This window comes from Fundulus heteroclitus, chromosome 5, assembly GCF_011125445.2.
Source record: "Fundulus heteroclitus isolate FHET01 chromosome 5, MU-UCD_Fhet_4.1, whole genome shotgun sequence".
In the NCBI taxonomy this organism is placed as follows: domain Eukaryota; kingdom Metazoa; phylum Chordata; class Actinopteri; order Cyprinodontiformes; family Fundulidae; genus Fundulus; species Fundulus heteroclitus.
In genome coordinates this window covers 16,608,462-16,628,526 of record NC_046365.1, presented here as the reverse complement: position 1 = coordinate 16,628,526, position 20,065 = coordinate 16,608,462, and the positions used below count along the sequence as shown (strand labels likewise).

Genomic DNA, 20,065 nt, shown 5'->3' with positions numbered 1-20,065 from the left:
GAAGGGGCTGCACTCCTTAGGTTTTTCCTCACCATCAAGAAATTAACAGATTTATCTTTTTTGTAATCAAGGGACTAAAAAGTGTAGTAGGCTCTTTTCAGCCAGGTGGCAACAGGTGGGGGAGGGGCAGCGCTCCGTACAGCCGTCTCATTAAAAGACCAGTGAACCGAAACGTACGTTTGAAACCCTCTTTGCAGCTTGACACCTGTGTCCATGTCCTGTTCAAGTTATCCTCCAAAAAATAAAAATGTAACATCCCGCTGACCCAGTTAACCATCACCCCCTGTGGACTGGCGCGTTGCCCAAATTCAGCCTCCGGCAGCTGAAGCCTGTAATTGCAGAACAAACTTGACACTAACCAAGGAGTTAACAAATGGCACTGGAAGCACATCGTTTTTTTAATTTTTTTATTTGGATTTATTTTTCTTTTTTCTCCTGTGCCAGACGTGTATAATATAAACAATATAGTATACCAAAAATAGAGTGCAGTGACTTTGCGCAACAGTAATAAATAACATTTAATATCACACACACAATAAACCCTGGTAGGAGGCGGTCTGTCACCTGCAGCCATGCACAGGAACGCTACCACAAATTGGTCCGGCTATCACGAACACACAGGAGACGAGGCTGGATCTGCCACTTAGCATGCATATTTGTGAATTACAGCAGCTCCATGGCGAGGCGGTGAGCTGAGGTAGCATGCAGGTTATTCACAGAGAGAATCATGGGGGTGGGGGGAAAAAGCACATTTACAAAACAAAACCAATAAAGCATCAAATACCTGATATAGTTTAATGCCCAAACATTAGGCAGTCTCTATTGTAAATAAACTCACAACAGTTCACCATCATGCATTTCCATGTCCGTTATAGACAGAAGAGATGAGAGTGTTGGGTTCAAATGGCACTAGTGAAGTTGGACTCACAAGGAGCAACATGGAGGACTTAAAAAGTGTCGACAAAGAGCGGTCAACTGGCAAGTTGCTTAGAAAAAACGATGTATAAATAACTAAAAATCTGAACCTTATACGTCAGGGCAAAAAAAAAGGAAATATAAGGTTGGTTCTTCTTAGCTGCATCCTGAATTTTCTTGCTTTTTTAAAAAAACGTTTAATTCACGCTCATATACTAACAAAAAGTAACTGAACTGCTGGTGAAGGCTGTGGGACAATATAAAAAGAAACCGACTCCACCCGACTCTTAATGTGACCGTTCAGGGTTTTTGAAGTGAGGCTCTGATAAAAGGCTATGAGCGGTTAGTTTCTTACCTGTAGAAGATGGAGTCTTTAGAATAGGTAGGAGGTGGAGCACCACCAACCATATGGACAAACATTTACCTAAACTCTAACGTGGTTTCATGTTAGAGTTTCAGTTCTGGTTTCGCTCAGGAAGACCATTGGTGGTGCACCACCTCCAGCTTGCGTTGTTGTGTAAATAAACATTCAATGCATATGTGAAAAGCTTCATTAAATAGTGTTTGCCTAAACCCCTATGGCAGTTTTTGGATACAAGTTATTTCCAGGTGGGTTCTAGACGGGGGGCCAACAGGGGGCCAGTGCCCCAGAAGGACTGGTCCTGGTTCCTGGACTTAAAGCATAATGCTAAATACGTTTCTGCTGATGATATGCGCTGGTTACAGACACCATAACAGATTGGACCAATTAAATTTTTTTTTACCTTTCTCGTTATAGTTTAACAATGATTTAAAAACCAGGCTGCAGCTCTTTTTAGCTTCAGCTATGTATTGAAAGTGGATCACAGTTCTGCTAGATCAGAGGTCTGCAACCTGCAGTTCCAGAGCCGCAGGTGGCTCTTTGGCTTTACTATATTAAACGATGAAATCTAGTGTGAGTTTCTAATCTGTGATCCACACTGTATGAACACGTACTGCAGATAAGATGCTGTGTATAGCACTTTTGTGGAACTTTACAGGAAAAACTATGAACTGTCCCTTTAAGAGTGTTTTTGAACTTTGCAGACGACTGCCGAGCTCCTCCACCGCAGGCAGCAGGAGACACTTTAGGGTTTCCACAGCCTCAACAGGCCATCCTCGCTGTATGTGGCGACCAGGCTCTGGTGTGGGTGGTGAGCGATGCCAATGACGCCTTTCTCGTGAACCTGGGTGTGCAGAGGAATGCAGATCAGTACGCATTCCCATTTCTCCTCCCTCCCTCCCCACAGGCTGTCCTCACTGCCTCTGCTGAAAGATCTCAGCTCGACAACGAGACAGCGTTATGGGCGGCTGAGGAACGCTGACGGCTTTGCTCAAACGTAATTGTTGGGTATCAGCAGAGGGGCCTTACAGTCAGCGTTTTCTCCAGCCTCCCCGTCGTGTAGCTGAAGCAGTACAGCACGCAGTCCTCCCCCACACAGTAGATCCACTCCCCGCGGGGCGACACGGCGCAGCACACAAAGCCTGCCCCCTCTGGCTGCTCAGAACAGAACGTCTTCACTGTCTGAGGAGGAAGACGGAGCACAATTCACCATCCATACCACCCACTCTCTGAGTTAGTTGGAAAAGAAAAGTTTTTTTTTTTTTCCCCCCCAACTCTCCTGTCAGTTTTAACACTTTGGAAAGTAACTTTATTTTTTCTTAAAAAAAACATTAAAAACAGGTGGCTACCACTCTGTTTAGACCAGGTTGACCAAAAAGCTAAAAGTCATGAAAGTGTGTTCTGCAAAAAAAAATTAAAAAAGATTCAGAATACATGCAGACGTAGAGGTTGGACAAATATGGATATCTCTAATAACAGTTTTACTATGTTGACATGAAGTTAGTGATGTTTTGACAGCACTGAAGAATTTAATACTTTAATAGTTGTGCAAAACAGTAGTTAGATTTCATCTTATTTTTTTCTCTTTAGCAAAGGATGAGCCTAATAGTTAAACAAATCACTATTAGGGTCCTGAAATGTCTGACCGATAGAGGAATAGTACATCATCTGATTTGATTCTTTAAGGCCTGGAAAAATGTTTTGAAAAGTATGGAAGGACGGTTATATTGCCAGACTTTATTTCCTCTCTCTTTGTCTAAATACATTTATCCCTCTGTGCATCCATCTATCGATCCATCCATTGGTCCATGCATACTTGCTTATCCTTGCTTACCCTGAGAACTTTTTCACATCATACGTGTTCTTTGTATTCATTTGAAGCTGTGCTAGCTTTGGAAATCATGCGCTTTTTGTCATAGGGAAGGCAGGATGACCGTTTAACTATTACTCTACGGGCAAAAGCCATATTAAAACTGCCGTCGCTCTTAATAGTGGCCACTGTTGTAATAATCATACCAGCAATACATGGTTTCCTCTTTGTGCCTAACTGTGCTCAAACTAATTTGCTCTACTCACTGGGTGTCCAGTCAGCTTTAAATTTTATTTCAAATCAGCCTAGCCTAGATGCTTTCTAATTTAGCCTATGAGAATATGACTGTTTTAGCCCATCCACTTGGATTTTTTAACCTCAGTCCCATCCAAGTTCAGCCTAAACTAAGACATCTTTAGATGAAACAAAAGCATTAATATTCCCCATAAAGAAGCATAAAACTTAGACTTTCTAGTCTCTAAAACTTGTGGATTTGAGGATTTTCTATGCAATAGTCAACATTAACTGAATACAAGAAATAAAATCATTATTAAATGATTTAAGAGTAAATTACAAGACATGCATACTGTATGTCCATATTTTCCTAGCCTCATGAAGAGTAAATCTGTTAAACCTCGCATTGATTTCTTTAATTTTTTAAAAATAATATAGTTGAATCATGCTGACTGGAGGAGGTGTGATAGGCTGCGGAGCTCTCACCTGGCCGTGCATGTTCATGATGACGGCCGTGTTGGAGCGCTTACACACCACAAACTCTTCGGGGTTTTGGGGAAGGGGAATCACACTGTTGACCGGGGCGTCCGGCGTCGCTGATTGGGATTTGAACGTGCGAACGCATTCACAGGATTTCGTGCTCCAAATCTGGGAGGAAATACCCAAAGAGTATTTTTTTTCACCTTGAGTGCATTTTTGAAACAAGAAATGGGCGCGTGTGAATTAATTGTTGGTTTTCTCTCATCCAAACAGGATCACAATTGTACATACAGGCCCAAACTCATACAAGTACCTGCACAAAGTGTCCCTTAGCAAGTTACAGAATAACTACACTGTACACATCAGCGAGGGTATCATAACTCTGGTTGAATATTTGATCGCTCCTCTTATCACCAATCCATTTATCCATTATCTAAACCTTCCCCATGCAGGGTGATGGGGGTATGATGCCTATCTCCAGCGGTCATTGGGCAAGAGGCGGGGTACACCCTGGACAGGTCACCAGCCCACCATAGCTTATCAGGAATGAATGATACATTTCATATTAATGGGCTTTCTTATAAGGACTCAGCTTCTCAGCGTGGTTCAGATTGACTCAGTAGTTTAATCTTAGCTTGTTTTACTATTTTTAAGTGTGTTTGAGAGGTTGTCCAGGTGGAATGCCCAGTTTTGTCAAAATTTCTCCTTGTTCTTCTTTAAACCACCACCAGCAGCGCTGGCAGCAAAACAACCCCCCAGCATTACACTTCCACCACCATGTTTCACAGTTTTCTTAGGTCTATTCAGCTTAAGTTGACTGTCACTGTGGATATTTTCATTTATTTTCTCATCTGGCCAAAAAAAAAAAAAAAAAGAAAAACGTTCAGAATGGTCTTGAATGTTTTGAAAATGCTGAATATGCTTAAAAGCTGGGTCTGTACCAATTAAAGCAATTAATATGAACGGTACCCGGTCTGCCAGGCAGAATTTTTCCCGGAACGTGTTGATGGAGACAAACAAGCGCTTGGGTCGATGTGCTCAGAAAAATCCTGCCAAATATTAATAGGGTTGCATGTTTAGATTTAGGCTTGTGTGTATAATTATGGGTAGGAAAACCATATCTACAGCAAATTCAAACGTGCAAATCCAGTTCTAGTGTTTAAAAAGTAACTGAAGTTATATGATGCAATGTCATTTCTCCATAAAAACAGCAACCTTCCCAACGCATCATTAAAAGCTCTAAAAACACCACAATATCTATCCTGCTGATAAGTGTATAACTTTTGGCGAGAACCATAAATTACATCCTAGATTTTTGTTCCAAAAAAATCTAGGATGTCTAGAAAGCTTTCTCAATTCAAAAGAAATCGAGAAAGGTTTGAATTGAGAAAGCCTTCTGGATTGGAAGCGAAACGTCTTCAAACTTCAGAAAATAAAAAGTCCAGTTGTTGTGTTTTTTTTTACTTTTTTTTGGAATGATCATGACATGGATGACTGAGAATCTATCCTGTTCTTCAATCCTAGATTGAATTGAATCCTAGATGGAACAACAGGAGTGTGGATCTGGACGGTTTATGTGAAGCCTACCTTAACAGTGCCATCGGATGAGGCGCTGATGATGTGAAAACCGTCCTGAGTGAAGAACGCATCGTTTACAAACGACGAATGGCCGCTCAGCTCCTTCAGCGTCTTGCCTGACCTCAGTTCATGGACTCTGAAAATGATGTTGAAGAAGCGAGTGACATAAGGGACACTGGGCCTGCATACAAACAATGACTCGTTTTTATTATCACTCGTCCTACTGGAGGAGCGGATTATTCTTGAGAGCAGACAAAACGAGTGGCCGGCGGGTTATTTTTAGCTCCTGCCGGGTGAACGGCTGCAGACGAGCTAAACCGTGACAAAACGCCTCACGCTTACGGATTCCCTTTGTCTCCCGGCGGATGGTTTACGATGTGCATAGAATTTTCCCGACTTGAGGGTCGGCGAGCTTGAGAAACACGTTGCAGCTTTGTGCCTGGGCACATGGTACCTCAGCTGCACCCACACAGCACATGTGCCTCCAACTCCAGACTCAGCCCACACCCCCCAGGAGTCAGAAATAACATTCAACGCCTCAAAATGAAAGAAAACTCAGTGTGTGTGTGTGTGTGTGTGTGTGTGTGTGTGTGTGTGTGTGTGTGTGTGTGTGTGTGGAGGAAGTCAGGTGCAGACATCCTTGTACCTCGGAGGCTCTGCAGCCTTGCAGATGTGCTTATGCAAGCGGATAAAAACGGATGAGGATTATCACAGCTTCTACTTTTTTTTTACTTCGAAGCTTGTTTTACTTTGAAAGTAGGGAATAGGATTTCCACAGGTTTGAAATGCAAAGCTTGTGTACAGTTGTGTTGTTAATGCCCACATATAGCCTGTCGCTTTGGGAAAGAGTAATACATTGAAGCGCAATACCACAACCGAGCATCACTATAAGTACACCGATCTTTTACATACATTTTTTTCCCCTTGACTCGTTACACGCCTACGCTGCTGTTTCCTATGAATTTACGGTGGGCTGTGTAAGTAAAACACATTAAATTAGCAAAAAAAAAAAAAAACTTACAGCTTTCCTTGAGCTGTGCTGATGCCTATATGTGCACCTTCCAAACCTTTATGAATCATGTCTGAGGTCAGGAAGATCTCTCGCTTTCCTCCCACTGCAGACAGTCGTGCTTCTGCACCAGACTCCAGGAGCTGAACAGCGCTGTCTTCCTTATACTTTGGTTACATTGGAAAGTAGATCTTTAAATTCATTTTTAATCACTTCCCCTTATTCCTAATAGCAATGGGAATCTACCGTATCTCGCTTCTATTCCTGTCATACTTTTACATTTATCCAAATCTCTTAGAGTTTAGCTGATTCTCCTGCCACTAGGTGTTGTACTTTAGGTGCTCTAAATGTAATGTATAAGTCTACAATCTGTATATATCTGTATATACAGAACATGTGCATTAACAGGACCCTTCTCACAATTGCTAAAGATGCCTGAAACGCCTCAAACTAAACGAGACCTTTAATGCAGTGGCATAACTTCAAACAAAGAACAAAAAAAGGGAATTTAGTATATTTATTCAGCGGGGAAATAATCCTCAAGAAATCTTTTTTAATTTATTTACAAAATCACCTGTGAAACAATAACTCACCCCTGCTGTTATTAACTGGTAAAACCCCATTTTTACCCATAGGAAAGCACTTGGTCCTCTATATATTATTTCACAAGGTGGATCTTTGACATTTGACACTCTGTACAGTCTCACTAAATCATTCCAGTCCTGCATTCTCCCAAATGTTCCCTTTACTTCAGCTCACCCCTCGGGTCTTCTATAGGATTTAGGTCTGGGGACTAAGATGTCAAAGGAAGCAGGTTGACTTGGGGGCCCGGTGAACCCTTAATGTGTTGATTTGGCTGCATGTTTTGGACCATTTTCCAACGGACTTTTATTTAAAATCGCTTTTTATTTTAAAGATTCCATGCTGCCGTGACTAGTGGCCAGCGACTAGTAAGAGACATGGGCCTCTGTGTCGCTTCATATTTATACCCAAAAGAAAACAAGAAGTTATGAATAGAAAAAAAAAATTCCTTGACAAAACAGGAAAAGTAAGGTGTGAATTTAAACATGTTCCAGTTGTGTGTATTTTACAGAAACTCACAGTGCTGCCAATAATCATGAAACCGGTAACTTTGCTAACAGCACAGTCACTTAAAAATGCCTCAAAATAAAGGTTGCATTTTTTTTAAATATTTCCATGTTATACATATACATACAAGGGGTGCAGATAAATGCTGATTGCACTGTATGTAGCGTTAAATCAATCTAAACATGTGGTACGTCTCTGAGCCCGCTGTGGATGCCATGATATCCCACCTTATGGTTTGGTCCAATGAGGCACTGAGGATCTGGTCGTTGTCCTTTGAAAAGCTCAGACAAGTCACACCTTTGTTGTGAGCATGCTCGAACCTCCGCACGCACAGGCCACTTTGGATCTTCCACACCTTCCCCGTCAACACGCAAGGACATATGTTACGATTATTAGCAAAAGCTATCGTTTCTGTTTAAGTACGCATGTCAAAAGCAAAGACACATACACTGGATTTTTACTTTTATACCACACAAAAAAGAAATGTTGACCAATCTGACCTTTATTTTGCCATTCTGAGCTCCTGTGGCCAGTAGATCTGAATCTTGACTGAAGCACATACACAGCACAGCATCGTCCATCATCATGAAGCTTTCTTGGGCCTGATACTTGAGGTCCTGCAGGAACCAATTTGTGCACAAATACACAAAACAGAGACCCAAATATAAGAAAGAAACATTAAAAACCTAAAGCCAAGCAGATATTGACAAACACACATATGGTTTTGGAATGATTGTAATATTTCTTCTTATTTCAAGAAGTTAGGTCATTGTTTAAACAATGTTAAAATCAATGCAAATAAAACCTATAAATACATAATAGAATTAAAAAAAAATGTTTACCTTGCAAATTTTTCCACTGTTGAAGTTCCAGACCTCGACAAACCCATCCACTGATCCGGTGATTAGATACTTGCCATTAGGAGAGAACCGGGCACATTCCACATGAGAACGGCGTCCAAACTGCATATTTAAATCACACGTAGAGTGGCTTTGAGAACTTGGCAACAAAAAAAAAAAAAAAACAGCCTCTTCTGCAGTGCAGATAAACAGAATTAAAAAAAAGAACCTAACACCGGTCATCCTCGGGGAGAAATACATTTCTCCAGTGCTCTGCAGCTGCGTGGGCAGACCATTCTCACTTATCATTTTTGTCACTGGAAAGCAATAATGAGTGCCGCCTGCAGCTCCTAGAGGCTAGCGCCGAGAGCAAAAACTGACTGGAAGAGGTTTCTTGGGGTGAAAAAGGCAATTAGTTTTGTGTCAGGATGTGAAGCGGGTGACAAAAGAAAGGAAATGCACTAAGAACTTAACACGCTCATACTCACCACAAATGGACCAGAAACCACCACATTCTACATTCACTGCCCAAACATTTTGACACAGATCTATACAACGATGTGCGGATCTTTGTTAAGTACCTTTATGTGGCGGTACAGCTGGGTTGGGAAGCTTTCTTTCTCCACACGCTGCTCCTTGCTTTCAGATGTGTCGATGGTCATTTCAGGGGTGAGATAACCCGAAGTTATCTGGCGCTTCACGTACTGCAACGGGGATAACAACATAAAAAGTTAGCGCTATCACACCGTCAAGCTGGGCACAGGAGCCCCTCATGGCTGTGTGTTCAGTCCATTGCAGTTTACAGTTACTCACTACTGTGATTGCACAAGGAAAATAACATATTAAATTTGAAGAGTTTGTACAAGGAAATAACATTAAATTTGAAGAGTTTGACTCTTTCGTGTGAATGATAAACCAATCTACATGGAAGAACTAGAGGACTGTTGGCATATAGACAACATGGGGGAAAACAAAAGATGATCACCGACTTCTGGGGGTCACAACATGTCAACATCTATGCAGAGAGAGAGAGAGAACTACTGTCAGGATCCCCCAGGGGTTTGATTACTTTTGTATCTCCCCGGGGATCCTGTAATCTTGTTTATGTTTGCACTTTCATTATTGTTTATCCTTAGATCCTTGTTTCTGTCATTAGTTCAGTTTTCTGTTCAGTATTTATGTTAATAGTGCATCTGGTTAGATTTGGTTCCTGTTTGCTTCTTTTCTTTATGATTTCAGTAGTTCCAGTAGATCTTATTGAATTATTGTTATTATTTTATGCTTTCTCTTCCTTAGTTTAGCAAGTTTTTTTCTTCATATCTGGCCGTTCTCATGTCTCCCTTTTAGATTCAGTTCATCCTCTACCCTGCCAGCTCACTGCCCTCCTTTCCCTCTGCTTACTTGACTTTTACTCATCCCACCTGTGTAATCTACTCCACCTGCTGCTCCTTCCGTCTCCTCCCTTTATATTTAGTTAGTTCAGCCATTACTAGTTATCAGGTCCTCCGTCATACTACCCTGTTCTGGTCTCATCCATGTCGTTCTCCTGGTTCCTGTCATCCTTTGTTAGTTTTCTTTACTTAAATAAAGCATTCATCATTCAACATGCAACTTCCCAGCTCTTGTCTTTCAACAAACCCATCAAACCTGAAAATTACATTAAAGGTATACTATGCAACCGGGGTTGATTTTCCAGCGAGGCTCCCCCCAGAGGGCGAAAGTAAAAGTGCACTGTCATAAAGATGCTCAGCTGTTCTGGTTTCTCCGTCAAGCCAGGCGCGGTTCTTTTGAGCTTAGCAGACAGGCGAACGCAACGAAAAGTGGAAAAAACGGCAGTACAAACAATGACTAACACAATGAAGGTATGAACATCAGGGTTTCCCGCAGCGCTATCTTGGCGGCCGCCTCGCCAAACTCACGCTACCGCCTTGCCAACATTCAAAAACTAAATAAAATAATAATAATAATAATAAAAACTCGATATGCTTGCATGTTTATTTGAGGTTAACAGGCGGTTCTTTGTTGTTGCTTTCGCGCGTGCATATAGTGAATGGCAGGGCAAAAACACATGGAGTTCTCGCCGTAAAGCAAGACCGACTCTCGCGGTGTTGCACGAGACTTCTGAGCCTGTGGGTGCGGGCCGAGGGCTCCTGCAATTGCAAGTACGGTATTTCCCCCACAGACCACCAGGGCGGCCGAGAAAACTTTTGTTCAACCTGAAATGACTCATTTAATCATCCAAAACGGTATGGAACACATTAATTAACTGAAAAATGTTGCATAGTATGCCTTTAAATTCCTGAGTTCAGAGAGCTCTGACTGTCGGAATGGGTAGAAGAACACCAGCGGGATCGTGAAACGGGCCCAGCAGGGACTGAACTTTCTGAGCAAAGTCAAGCAATCATTTCTCCCAGAATCCTCAGTGTTTTACAGAGCCGGGGTTTAGCGTGTGCTGATGTATGCATTTTACTCCAACTGCTACATGGCAGAGAACTGATTTGATTTGATCAAATAACAAATAATATACGTTCTCATTTTGATAGTCACCAAGTGACTGTTGAGTATCTCCAAGCAAAAGGGATCCTTTGTGTGCTAAAATGAAATAAAAATCTAAAATGTGGCCTGTTATACAGCCCAAGTACATCATGTTTTAGGAGTGACATGAGCTGGGCAAACTCTTTGAAACTTACATGAATGCTTTGAAGTCCTTCAGTTTAATACAGAAAAGATATTACTGAAATTATTATGCAGCCTTTAGTAGCAGAAATCAATTCAAGTAAGTAATTATCAACAAGATGAGACATTTTGAACCTTTTCTCCTCCACATCCCCAAATCTTGCAGAAAAGGTAATGCTATTTTTTTCATTTAGAGTTCCTTGAGTTTCTGTTAAGCCAGCAGACCAGTTTTTTATGTGATGTCGGCTTTGTTTCTTTCCAGCTAAGTTTTAGTCCACTATTCTTTTATAGTTTCATTTTAACAATGACCGTGCTACACATGCTACAATTGGTATTCTGTTTTATGCATTGAATGGCTTTTATGTTTACAGGATTGAAATGATCACAATGATAATTAGCAGTCTTCAAAAGTATTTTAAAGTGTTGTTTTGATGTAGGCTCCGTGTGTGAAACCATGTCCTTCCTTTGGTCAGGTTTAGTTGAAGTCTGCGATCTGAAGGTTAAGAACCCTTTTCCAAGTTAGAGAGAGAGAGAGAGGCGGCTTTAACGCTGAGGACCTCAAAGCTTCGTCAGAAGGGAAAGAGTATTCTTGGAGCTTTGCTCTGATCAACATGTGCTGGATGCACAAAGAAAAGGTCTGATCAGATGTGCCTATTAGCGACATTGCTAGGACATCCATTGTTTTGTTTTTGTACACATCACTGGTTTTTATACCTGTGAATCTAACAGTACCAAGAAGAGACCTTTCCTGTGCAGCTTCCAAGAAACTGTATTCCCTTGTCATCAAATAGGAATCCTCCCATTGATAAACCCGGCAATTAACCCCTTTCTATTATCTGCTGTTATACCGACATGCGGTCCCAGCTGGGATCCAAAACTCATCTGTCTAAGCATCCAAGACGTCTGGGCAGGCCCCTAGCGTGGGTGACAGACAGACTCCGTATGAGACTGCTCGATTGATTAACGCACACACTCTGAATGCGGGTGGAAAAAACGTGGAAACAATTAGCAAATGAACCAGACCGGTTCTTATGTTGGAGCAACCCTCTATGTTTTTGCAGAATTAGAAGATGACAGAGGTGTTTCACAGTAACTATGAAGGCACACGTAACTTCTATAAAGGTGTAGATAATACGCCGTAGGACGAAAAACTAAAGCGATGACAGAAAAAAAAAACGAGAGGAAACGAATAAAAGAGTGCTACATCAATAACATGAAGTCCCCTGGCATGTAATTGGAGCGAGTGCTGAGAAGAATATCGATCTCTGTACTCACGCTGACTTGTTCCAGGAGCCCAATGAGGCGGGAAGGAGGCACCACACTGACCTCCCTCGCTAAGGCCTCAGCTATGGCTCTGCGTCGCTTCTCTTTGCTGCTCCCCTTTGGGTACGCCTGCGGTGACAGTGAAAGGATGGTGACTCGGACCTTACGCCCTCGTACGTTTTGTTTGTCCTGGAGAAATGACGCGTCTGTGGTTCCTAACCTCACGGGGGTCAAAGTAAGGACACGTCAGCAGCTTCTCCAGGCGGGAGAACCTCTCTGGCTGGGTCTGCCTCAGCACGATCATCGGGTCGGTTTGTCGGAGAAGCGACCGGGCGGCGCCCACCTCCCTCATTTCAATGAGCTCCATCACAACCTGTGGAGGAGATCCGTGGTGATCGGAGGATCTTCCCAAAAACGGTCGCCGCCCCTCGAACGCTTTCACGTTTTGTCACATTGCAACTATAAACGAGTGTGTTCCATGTCAAATACCGACACTAAGTGGTGCACAACTGTGAGGTGGGATGAAAATGTTCACGATTTTCAATTTGTTCACAAATAAAAATACCAGCTGCGAGTGTTTGGCAGTAGAAACTCTACATGCTTTCCAAAACTAGAGGCAGACTGGACAGAGAGCATCTCAAAACGTCAACTTCCCTGCGTTTAACACCCCACTTCTTGCCAGCACCCCCCACAGTATGATTCCGCCCGCCCCGTGTTTCACAGTGGGAATGGTGTGTTTGGGGGGGTGATGACGTGCAGTGTTAGTTTTCCATTAAGCATAACGTTTTGCTTTTTGGCCAGAATGTTAACTTTAGGTGTCATATGACCCATGCTCCTACTTCCACATGTTTGCTGTTTCACCTGTGTGGCCTGTCGGCAAACTGCAGACACGCTGCAAAAGGGGAACTAAAAATAAGTAAAATTTTCTTGAAATGAATGTATTGGTCCTTGATTTGAGCAGGTAAATAGGACTTTTTGCCAATGGGATGAGTATTTTTACCCCTAAAATAAGACAATTAGATATACTGCACTTGAAATAAGATGATGGAGATGAATTTTTCCTATTTTAAGTGTAAAAAAATTTATTCCACTGGCAAATAATGTTATTTACCTGCTCAAATCAAAGAAAAATACTCTCATTTCAAGCAATATTTTCTTATTTTTAGTTCTATTTTTGCAGTGCAGATCTTTAGCCATCCTTTAACAGTGGCTTTCTTCTTCCTGATCGACCATGACGGCTGAATTTGCTGAATGGATGCTGCATGGATGGCTATCTCAGCAGCTTCTTCAGAACTGTCACGGGCCTTTTTCCTCCCTCTTCTGATTGATATCATCAAAGGTTTATTATCAAAGGTTAAAATATATATTTTTTAATAACTTTTCAACTTTATCTCCAGCCTCTGAGGCCAAAACAGAACAGCCGCCTTCAGACCGAGATAAAATGACACACGGGTGGACTCCACTGTGACAGTTGGCTGGACTGGATTCAATTTAGGAGCATCGAAATGAAAAGGGCTGGATACAAATATATATTGTTCTTTTCACATTTTTATTTGTAACGAATGTGGAAAATTGTGCCATTTTCCCGCCTGTTCATGATGATGTACTACTTTGGGTTGGTCTACGTAGAATCCTGGTAAAACAGATTAAATCTCCTGGCCGTAACGGGACAGTACGCGAAACGTTCGAGGCACGTGAACCATCGTTCAAGGCGTTGTAATACAATCAAACACTGCCCGCTAAAAGTTCACCTGCTCGTAGAGGTCGATCAGCGTGTTGTCGGGCAACTTGAGAGACTCGATGGCCAGCAGAACGGAGTCCCAGTGGCCCCTGTTTATGTCCTCCAGAAAGCTCTCGATGCTCTGCACCGTGTTGAGAGAAACAGTGGTTTCCTCCTGTAAGGTCGTCAGCGTGCGGTAGAGGTTGTTCTCCTTCAGGTACTGCATTATCAGACGGATCACGCTGCAGAGACACAGAGAACAGGAAACTCTAAACACTTTTTCCCCAAGATTTATTCGCGCGACGCCGCAGGCCACCTAGCACCCCCACTGGTCCAAGGCAACGCGTGGATTTCTGGCCTATTTAAGGCCACCTGCTAAAGACTGATCTACTTCAGCACTTTTGCCAAGAAACCTGCACCTGCGGGGCAGTCATGTAATGCAATGCAATGCAAAAGCACTGGTTCCTTCTCCAATAACAGACTTCGGTGTATTTCTTTTGGAGGTTATGTGATAGATAAGCATGTGCAAAATTACAAAGGGGGTGGAAAATGATACATGTTCGTTTTTATGAATGAAAGTCTAGAAAACGTGGAGTGTGCTCCATGGTGATTTTCAGTCCAGGGCTCAGATGGGCAATACACAGAAATATTAATCATGCTCTACATTAATCCAGTCCATACATAGTGGGAGGCAAAGTGAAACGCACTTTTGAAAGTTTTTTGCAGCAGCTTTTAGAAGAGACAGCAAAGAAGGTCAGAAGGGACCAAAACTGAACTTTTTAGTAAACCCTGAACACAGCAGGCAGTGAAACCTGGTTATGGGAGCATCATGCTGTGGGCGATGGCTGTCAGCTAGATGCTGCGAAAAGACTTGAAACCGAGGGTAGAGATTCATCTTTAAGGAGGAGAAGAACACTAAACACACAGCCAGAGCTACAGGTAATGGCTTGGATCAAAACAGATTAAGGTTTCAGAATAGTTAATCAGAAGTCCAGCCCTGATTACAGTTGAGAATCAGTGGGAAGACTTGGAATTTAAGGTTCAAAGATACTTTCTGTCAAATTAGACTGAGCTTAAGCTATCCTGCAAAGAAGAATAGGCAAAGGTTTTAGTCTCTATGTTTGGTAGGGACATACCCCAAAGAACTGGATCTATATTTGTAGCAAAAGGTGGCTCTGTACAAATGTAAGCCACACTTATACATGTTTAGCAGGGTTATAAAACATAACATTTTGAAAACTGCAACCGGTTCTTTCCCAATTACAATTATCATCTACTGTTTTCTATTGTTTGCCCCTGACAGAAAACCCAAAGTATGTAAATATGTAAACGTTCAAGGCGTATGACGACTTTAAGAACACGCTGGGAAAACAAATCACCTACTGCCTCTCAAAAACATTGTGTGATCAAATTCATGATATCCTGCATGTGAATTAAAAGCAACAGTTCCACATTTAAAAGGCTGCTGCGTGCATCCTGACACATCCTTTGCAGGCAAGGAGCATTCGTTAGATCAACAGGCACATGTGGATCGTGGATGATGGCTATCAAAATAAATCCACGTTTTGCAGCAAAACGAGCAAAAAATTACCATTTATCAAGAGATGCCTACAAAAGCTGCTAAAATAAAATGACAAAGAAAAGCTCAAAGTCTCGTTTGCTTTTTTATTTTTTTTATTTTTATTTTTTTTGTTTTGTTTGTTTGTTTGTTTTTCATCTAAAAATGTTCCCAAAACCACGCGATGGTTTTATTTCCCAAGTTAAAGCGCAAAACATAACGCAATAAGGACCACCACATATTCCAGACATCTCTGTTCACTCTGTCATCACCTTTAACAGGGACGTGCAGAGGGGGGGGCGGGGGGGGCTTGAGCACCTGCCCCTTTGCCCCTTGGTGCCCAAAGTGCCCTTTTGTCAGGTTTTTTTTTTTTTTTTTTTTTTTTTTTTTTTTTTTTTTTTTTTTTTTTTTTTTTTTTTTTGTGCGTGTTTGTTGGTGTGTGTGTGCATGGTGCATGTCCAAAAGAATAATAATTTAGATCTACCGTGGCTGGTTACATGATCCACATAACGTACCCTCACTCTGCCCTACTTTTCCTCTCGCAGCTCCCAGCTCCGCTGCCTCACGCTGGCCAGTCTGTCCTGCCCACTGAGCTATATAATACACTGGAGTGCTAATCACCGTCTGTTTGAACGAGTCGCTTTGAAGCCACCAGCCGCCATATTGGTACTCCCTATTTCCCCCCAGTAACTAGGGAATATGTGCGCTACAGCATCGAATAACGAGGATTTTCTCATGTTCAGGGGGGGCTTAAGACTTTTAAAATGTCAAATGCCATATACTTTTATGTTATGTTCTAAATCTATCAAGTACTGAGAAAGTCATGTGCTGAAATATTTTGCATTTTATTAATTTAAATATATATGTTTAACATTTATAAATATATAAATAACAATGTACAAAAACATATATTTACATATGTGTATACATATATACATATACACATACTTATATATACATATATTTAATATGAATAACATGTAAAATATTTCAGCACCTAATTTCCTAGTAGTTAATAGTGTTAGTACATCCACTGACTGTAGAATTACCTGTGAAATATTTTCACACAGTCAGAAAACTGCTTGTTGTTGCAACCAAATTCTATGGGATTCTGTGAGAGTAGGGAGTAGCAAGATGGCGGCCAGTGACTTCAGTTTTTCGGCAAAATCAGCACTCCAGTGTATAATATAGCTCAGTGGTCCTGCCCCTTTAAATCTGCAGCACACTTGAATGTGCTCTGTGCTGTTTAACTCCACTGTCATTGGTTATACTGCTTTAAATCCCGCCTTCCCTCTTTCTGATTGGCTGTTTTCTAGTCTGTCCGTGTGCGTGCTTGCTTGGAGCGGAGATTTCAGTTTTACAGTTATCATACAGGAATACTGTGGTTACCACAATTAATACTAGGCTACGGAACTAGTCCCAGTTAAGAAACGAATTATCTGCAGTAAAATAGGTGAAAGCTGCTGAGTGCAGTTCTGTAAAGAAGCAGGCGAGAGAGTTTTGATTTATGGAACTTGAGAAATGTAAGTAACCAACGTTAGCATCTCAAAATAGCATCTAGTATAATGCATTTATCAACAGAAACCTAATCTGTTTTATAAAACTAAATATTTTGTGCCAGGCTGGAGTTCTGAAGCCGGCTGGAAAGATGGAAAAGCAAAGACTGTAGGCTATTAAAAATTCTGATTCTTAGCCACAGCTGCCTGAAAAAGAAAAGGTGAGGGTTTCCCTTTTACCAATATTTCGTTGCTATTATTGTTTAATTTTTTTGTTGACCCTCTGATGCAGTTCAGGTATAAATAGCAGGTGATATTTCTTTTATATGATATACAACACAACAACACTATATGCTGCCTAAACAACTGCTATATTTTGTTTAGACTTTTACTTATTTATAATAGCGTAATTAGGATTTCACAAAATGATAGTGCTATTTATTTCACTATTTCTACTTCTAGAATTAGAATTACGACAAATACAACCGAGGAACACTATTTACATTGCTTTTATTGTACAAAGATTTCCACACTGTCTATTAGTAAATTAGTGCAAACCAGGGGCGGAGCTAGACATTCTTATCATCAGGGACTTAATCCATAAAATATTACTTCATTACGAGGGTAATTTGGTACACCAAAAAAGTAAAAAGTATTTAATCTGTTGATATGGTCGTAAAATTTATTTAATATAGGCCTTAACGTATCTTAAAGTTTTATCTGCTGTTCTTTATTAGTCTTACTAGTATATACCAATAGTATGTGGTTCTCATTTGAGTGATGAAATGGACAACCACTCATGAAACAATTCAGTTTTGGTGTCACCAATCTTACTCAAAGTACAGTATTGGGTCCTCCATGCTCCTTATGTATTAAGATTTACTGCACATTTAAACATCGACAACTCACTATTGTTAGGGAAATAATTTAATTGTCTGAGAAGATGTAGGTAAGGAGAAGCTGTTATCTACTCTTCAGATATATGATGTAAGAAATGTGTTTGGAATGTTGCAGATGGTAAAAATTGATAGGTCTCTGTTGCTGGTAAGTTCAAATGCAAACTTTTTCAAAGTGGGAAAAAAGTCTCAATTCAACGTTCATCAGATCAGACGCTGCTTTATAATTTATAATAATAATAGAACTTTATTGATCTCACAATGGATAAATTCACTTCTGCATCTTTACCAATCCCCTCGGGGAGCAGTGGTCCAAGCCAGTGTGCGGGGCCAGGGGAGCAATCGGGGTTAAGTGTCTTGCTCAGGGACCCAGAATGGTAGTCTGTGGGAGTTGAACTCAGAACCTCTGGGACCCAAGCTCAATGCTCTAACCACTAGGCCACCAGATTAACAAACAGCATCTAGTGTGTGTCGTGCTTATAAAATTTGTATAAATGTAGCAAGATATACTGCTTTTCTCTTTAGACAGAAGAAACGCGCCCTGACGCTCAAGTCAAGCATAAAGAAATAGGAGCATGCATACTGCGTAGGACCAATGATGTCAGAGCAATGAAGTGTCCCTAGGGTTAAAGTTCAAATCAAAGTTCAAATCAAACCTACGCCCTTGATTCCATGTTACATTCTTTATAGTATGGGTTGGTACATTTCAGCCGGATGTATAGCAAGGTATGTTTCTGTATCGTGTTTTAAATCCGTGCCCCATGTGCCCTCTTTTAAATTTGAGCACCTGCCCCTTCAACGGTCTCTGCACGTCCCTGACCTTTAATGTACATTTTCTCCGATTTATCGCGCTTCGGCGGCCGGCCGTGAACTTACTCAGTGGGCTCCAGCTCCACAGCCATGTTTGGGATGTTGCCTCCTGCTGCTGCTGCTGCTGCTGCTGCTGCTGCACCGGACTGACGCTGTGGAGGCTTGTCTCCGAGCGCCTCTCGCTGCTGGAGCCACGTGAAGTCTGCGAGTCGGAGACCACCCACCGCACGTGCCGTCCGTCTCGTGCGTTTCCTATACTCTTCGCAGGTCGGGGGAAAGGAGGGGGGGGTGCAGTCTCAAACCCCCGGCACGCACACAGAGGTGTCAAGAGTCGCGCCTCCCTCGCCGTGACGCAAGGTGATTTCCTACAGATGTTTCGGAGCACGTTGAGTGCGGGGCGGCGCGGGATGCGGCAGCTGCAGTCCCAGCAGCATCAGCATCAGCAGCACGGACAGATCCACGTGGGTCGGAGCGTGCATCCACCGTGCGGCAGCACTTCCACCCACCCACCCAAATCCATCTCTGTCATGAATATCGGCATGCAGAGTTGGACGCGTCTGTCCTTAATGGCGGGGGTTCTGTTTTTTTTTTCTTTCTTTCTTTTTTTCTGATAAAACACAATGGATTTAAAGTCTTAAAGCTGCGAGTGTTGATCGTCTCATGTTTGCACCTTCACTAAGAAGGTTCATCTGTTCAGCAGCAAGCGAATTTAATGTACGACCACTCAAAGTCATGATGATCTCAGGAATCAGGAATATAATTCATATATTCCTATATATTGATTGATGTAACCTGCTCACGCAGCCTATACCTGTCTGTATCCAATGTTAAAATTGTCTAGACTGCAGGTACATATTTGTGTTTTACCAGAATACGTCTAGAAACACGTTAAAAATAAGAATACTAAATCATAGAAGCTCATTAGATCATTAGATGCTTAGAAGATCAAAGCAAGAATTAGACTTTTACATTGTTAGCATATTTGTGTTCTTGATCCGGGGTTGTTTTATTTAATATTTGCTTCATTGCTTTTAGAGAAATTATATATTTATGCAATGGTTAATGATGTTTAACACACCTCACAAGGACATTTATAAGAACATAAAGTAGCTGAGGGTGATGGGCTTTATCTGTTATGTCCACATTTCTACATGATTTATGTTTCCTCCTATTTCCCATGTTGCCTTTCCCCGGACCAATCAAAACTGTTGTTACCTGCACAGCAGCAAGAGATCTGTTCATCGGGTGTTGGATCGACTTTAGCTAAAAGCCCTATTTGCCCAACTCACTTGTAATGGCAGGCAAAAATCTAAAATCCCTGTTCGGTGAGC

General features: G+C 41.7%; 1 protein-coding gene across 1 annotated transcript; it reads right to left on the bottom strand.

Annotated features, from left to right (window-relative positions):
- Positions 1-27: 27 nt before the first annotated feature.
- On the bottom strand, positions 28-19,206 carry LOC105923827 (WD40 repeat-containing protein SMU1). Its single transcript, XM_036137008.1, has 12 exons — positions 18,801-19,206; positions 14,006-14,216; positions 12,475-12,627; positions 12,267-12,383; positions 8,897-9,019; positions 8,319-8,438; positions 7,977-8,093; positions 7,704-7,831; positions 5,388-5,514; positions 3,807-3,968; positions 2,306-2,458; positions 28-2,120 (listed from the first exon to the last, which is right to left on the bottom strand). The coding sequence occupies exons 1-12, from the start codon at positions 18,824-18,826 to the stop codon at positions 2,022-2,024; spliced, it is 1,536 nt and encodes a 511-aa protein (XP_035992901.1). The 5' UTR covers positions 18,827-19,206; the 3' UTR covers positions 28-2,021.
- Positions 19,207-20,065: the final 859 nt, after the last annotated feature.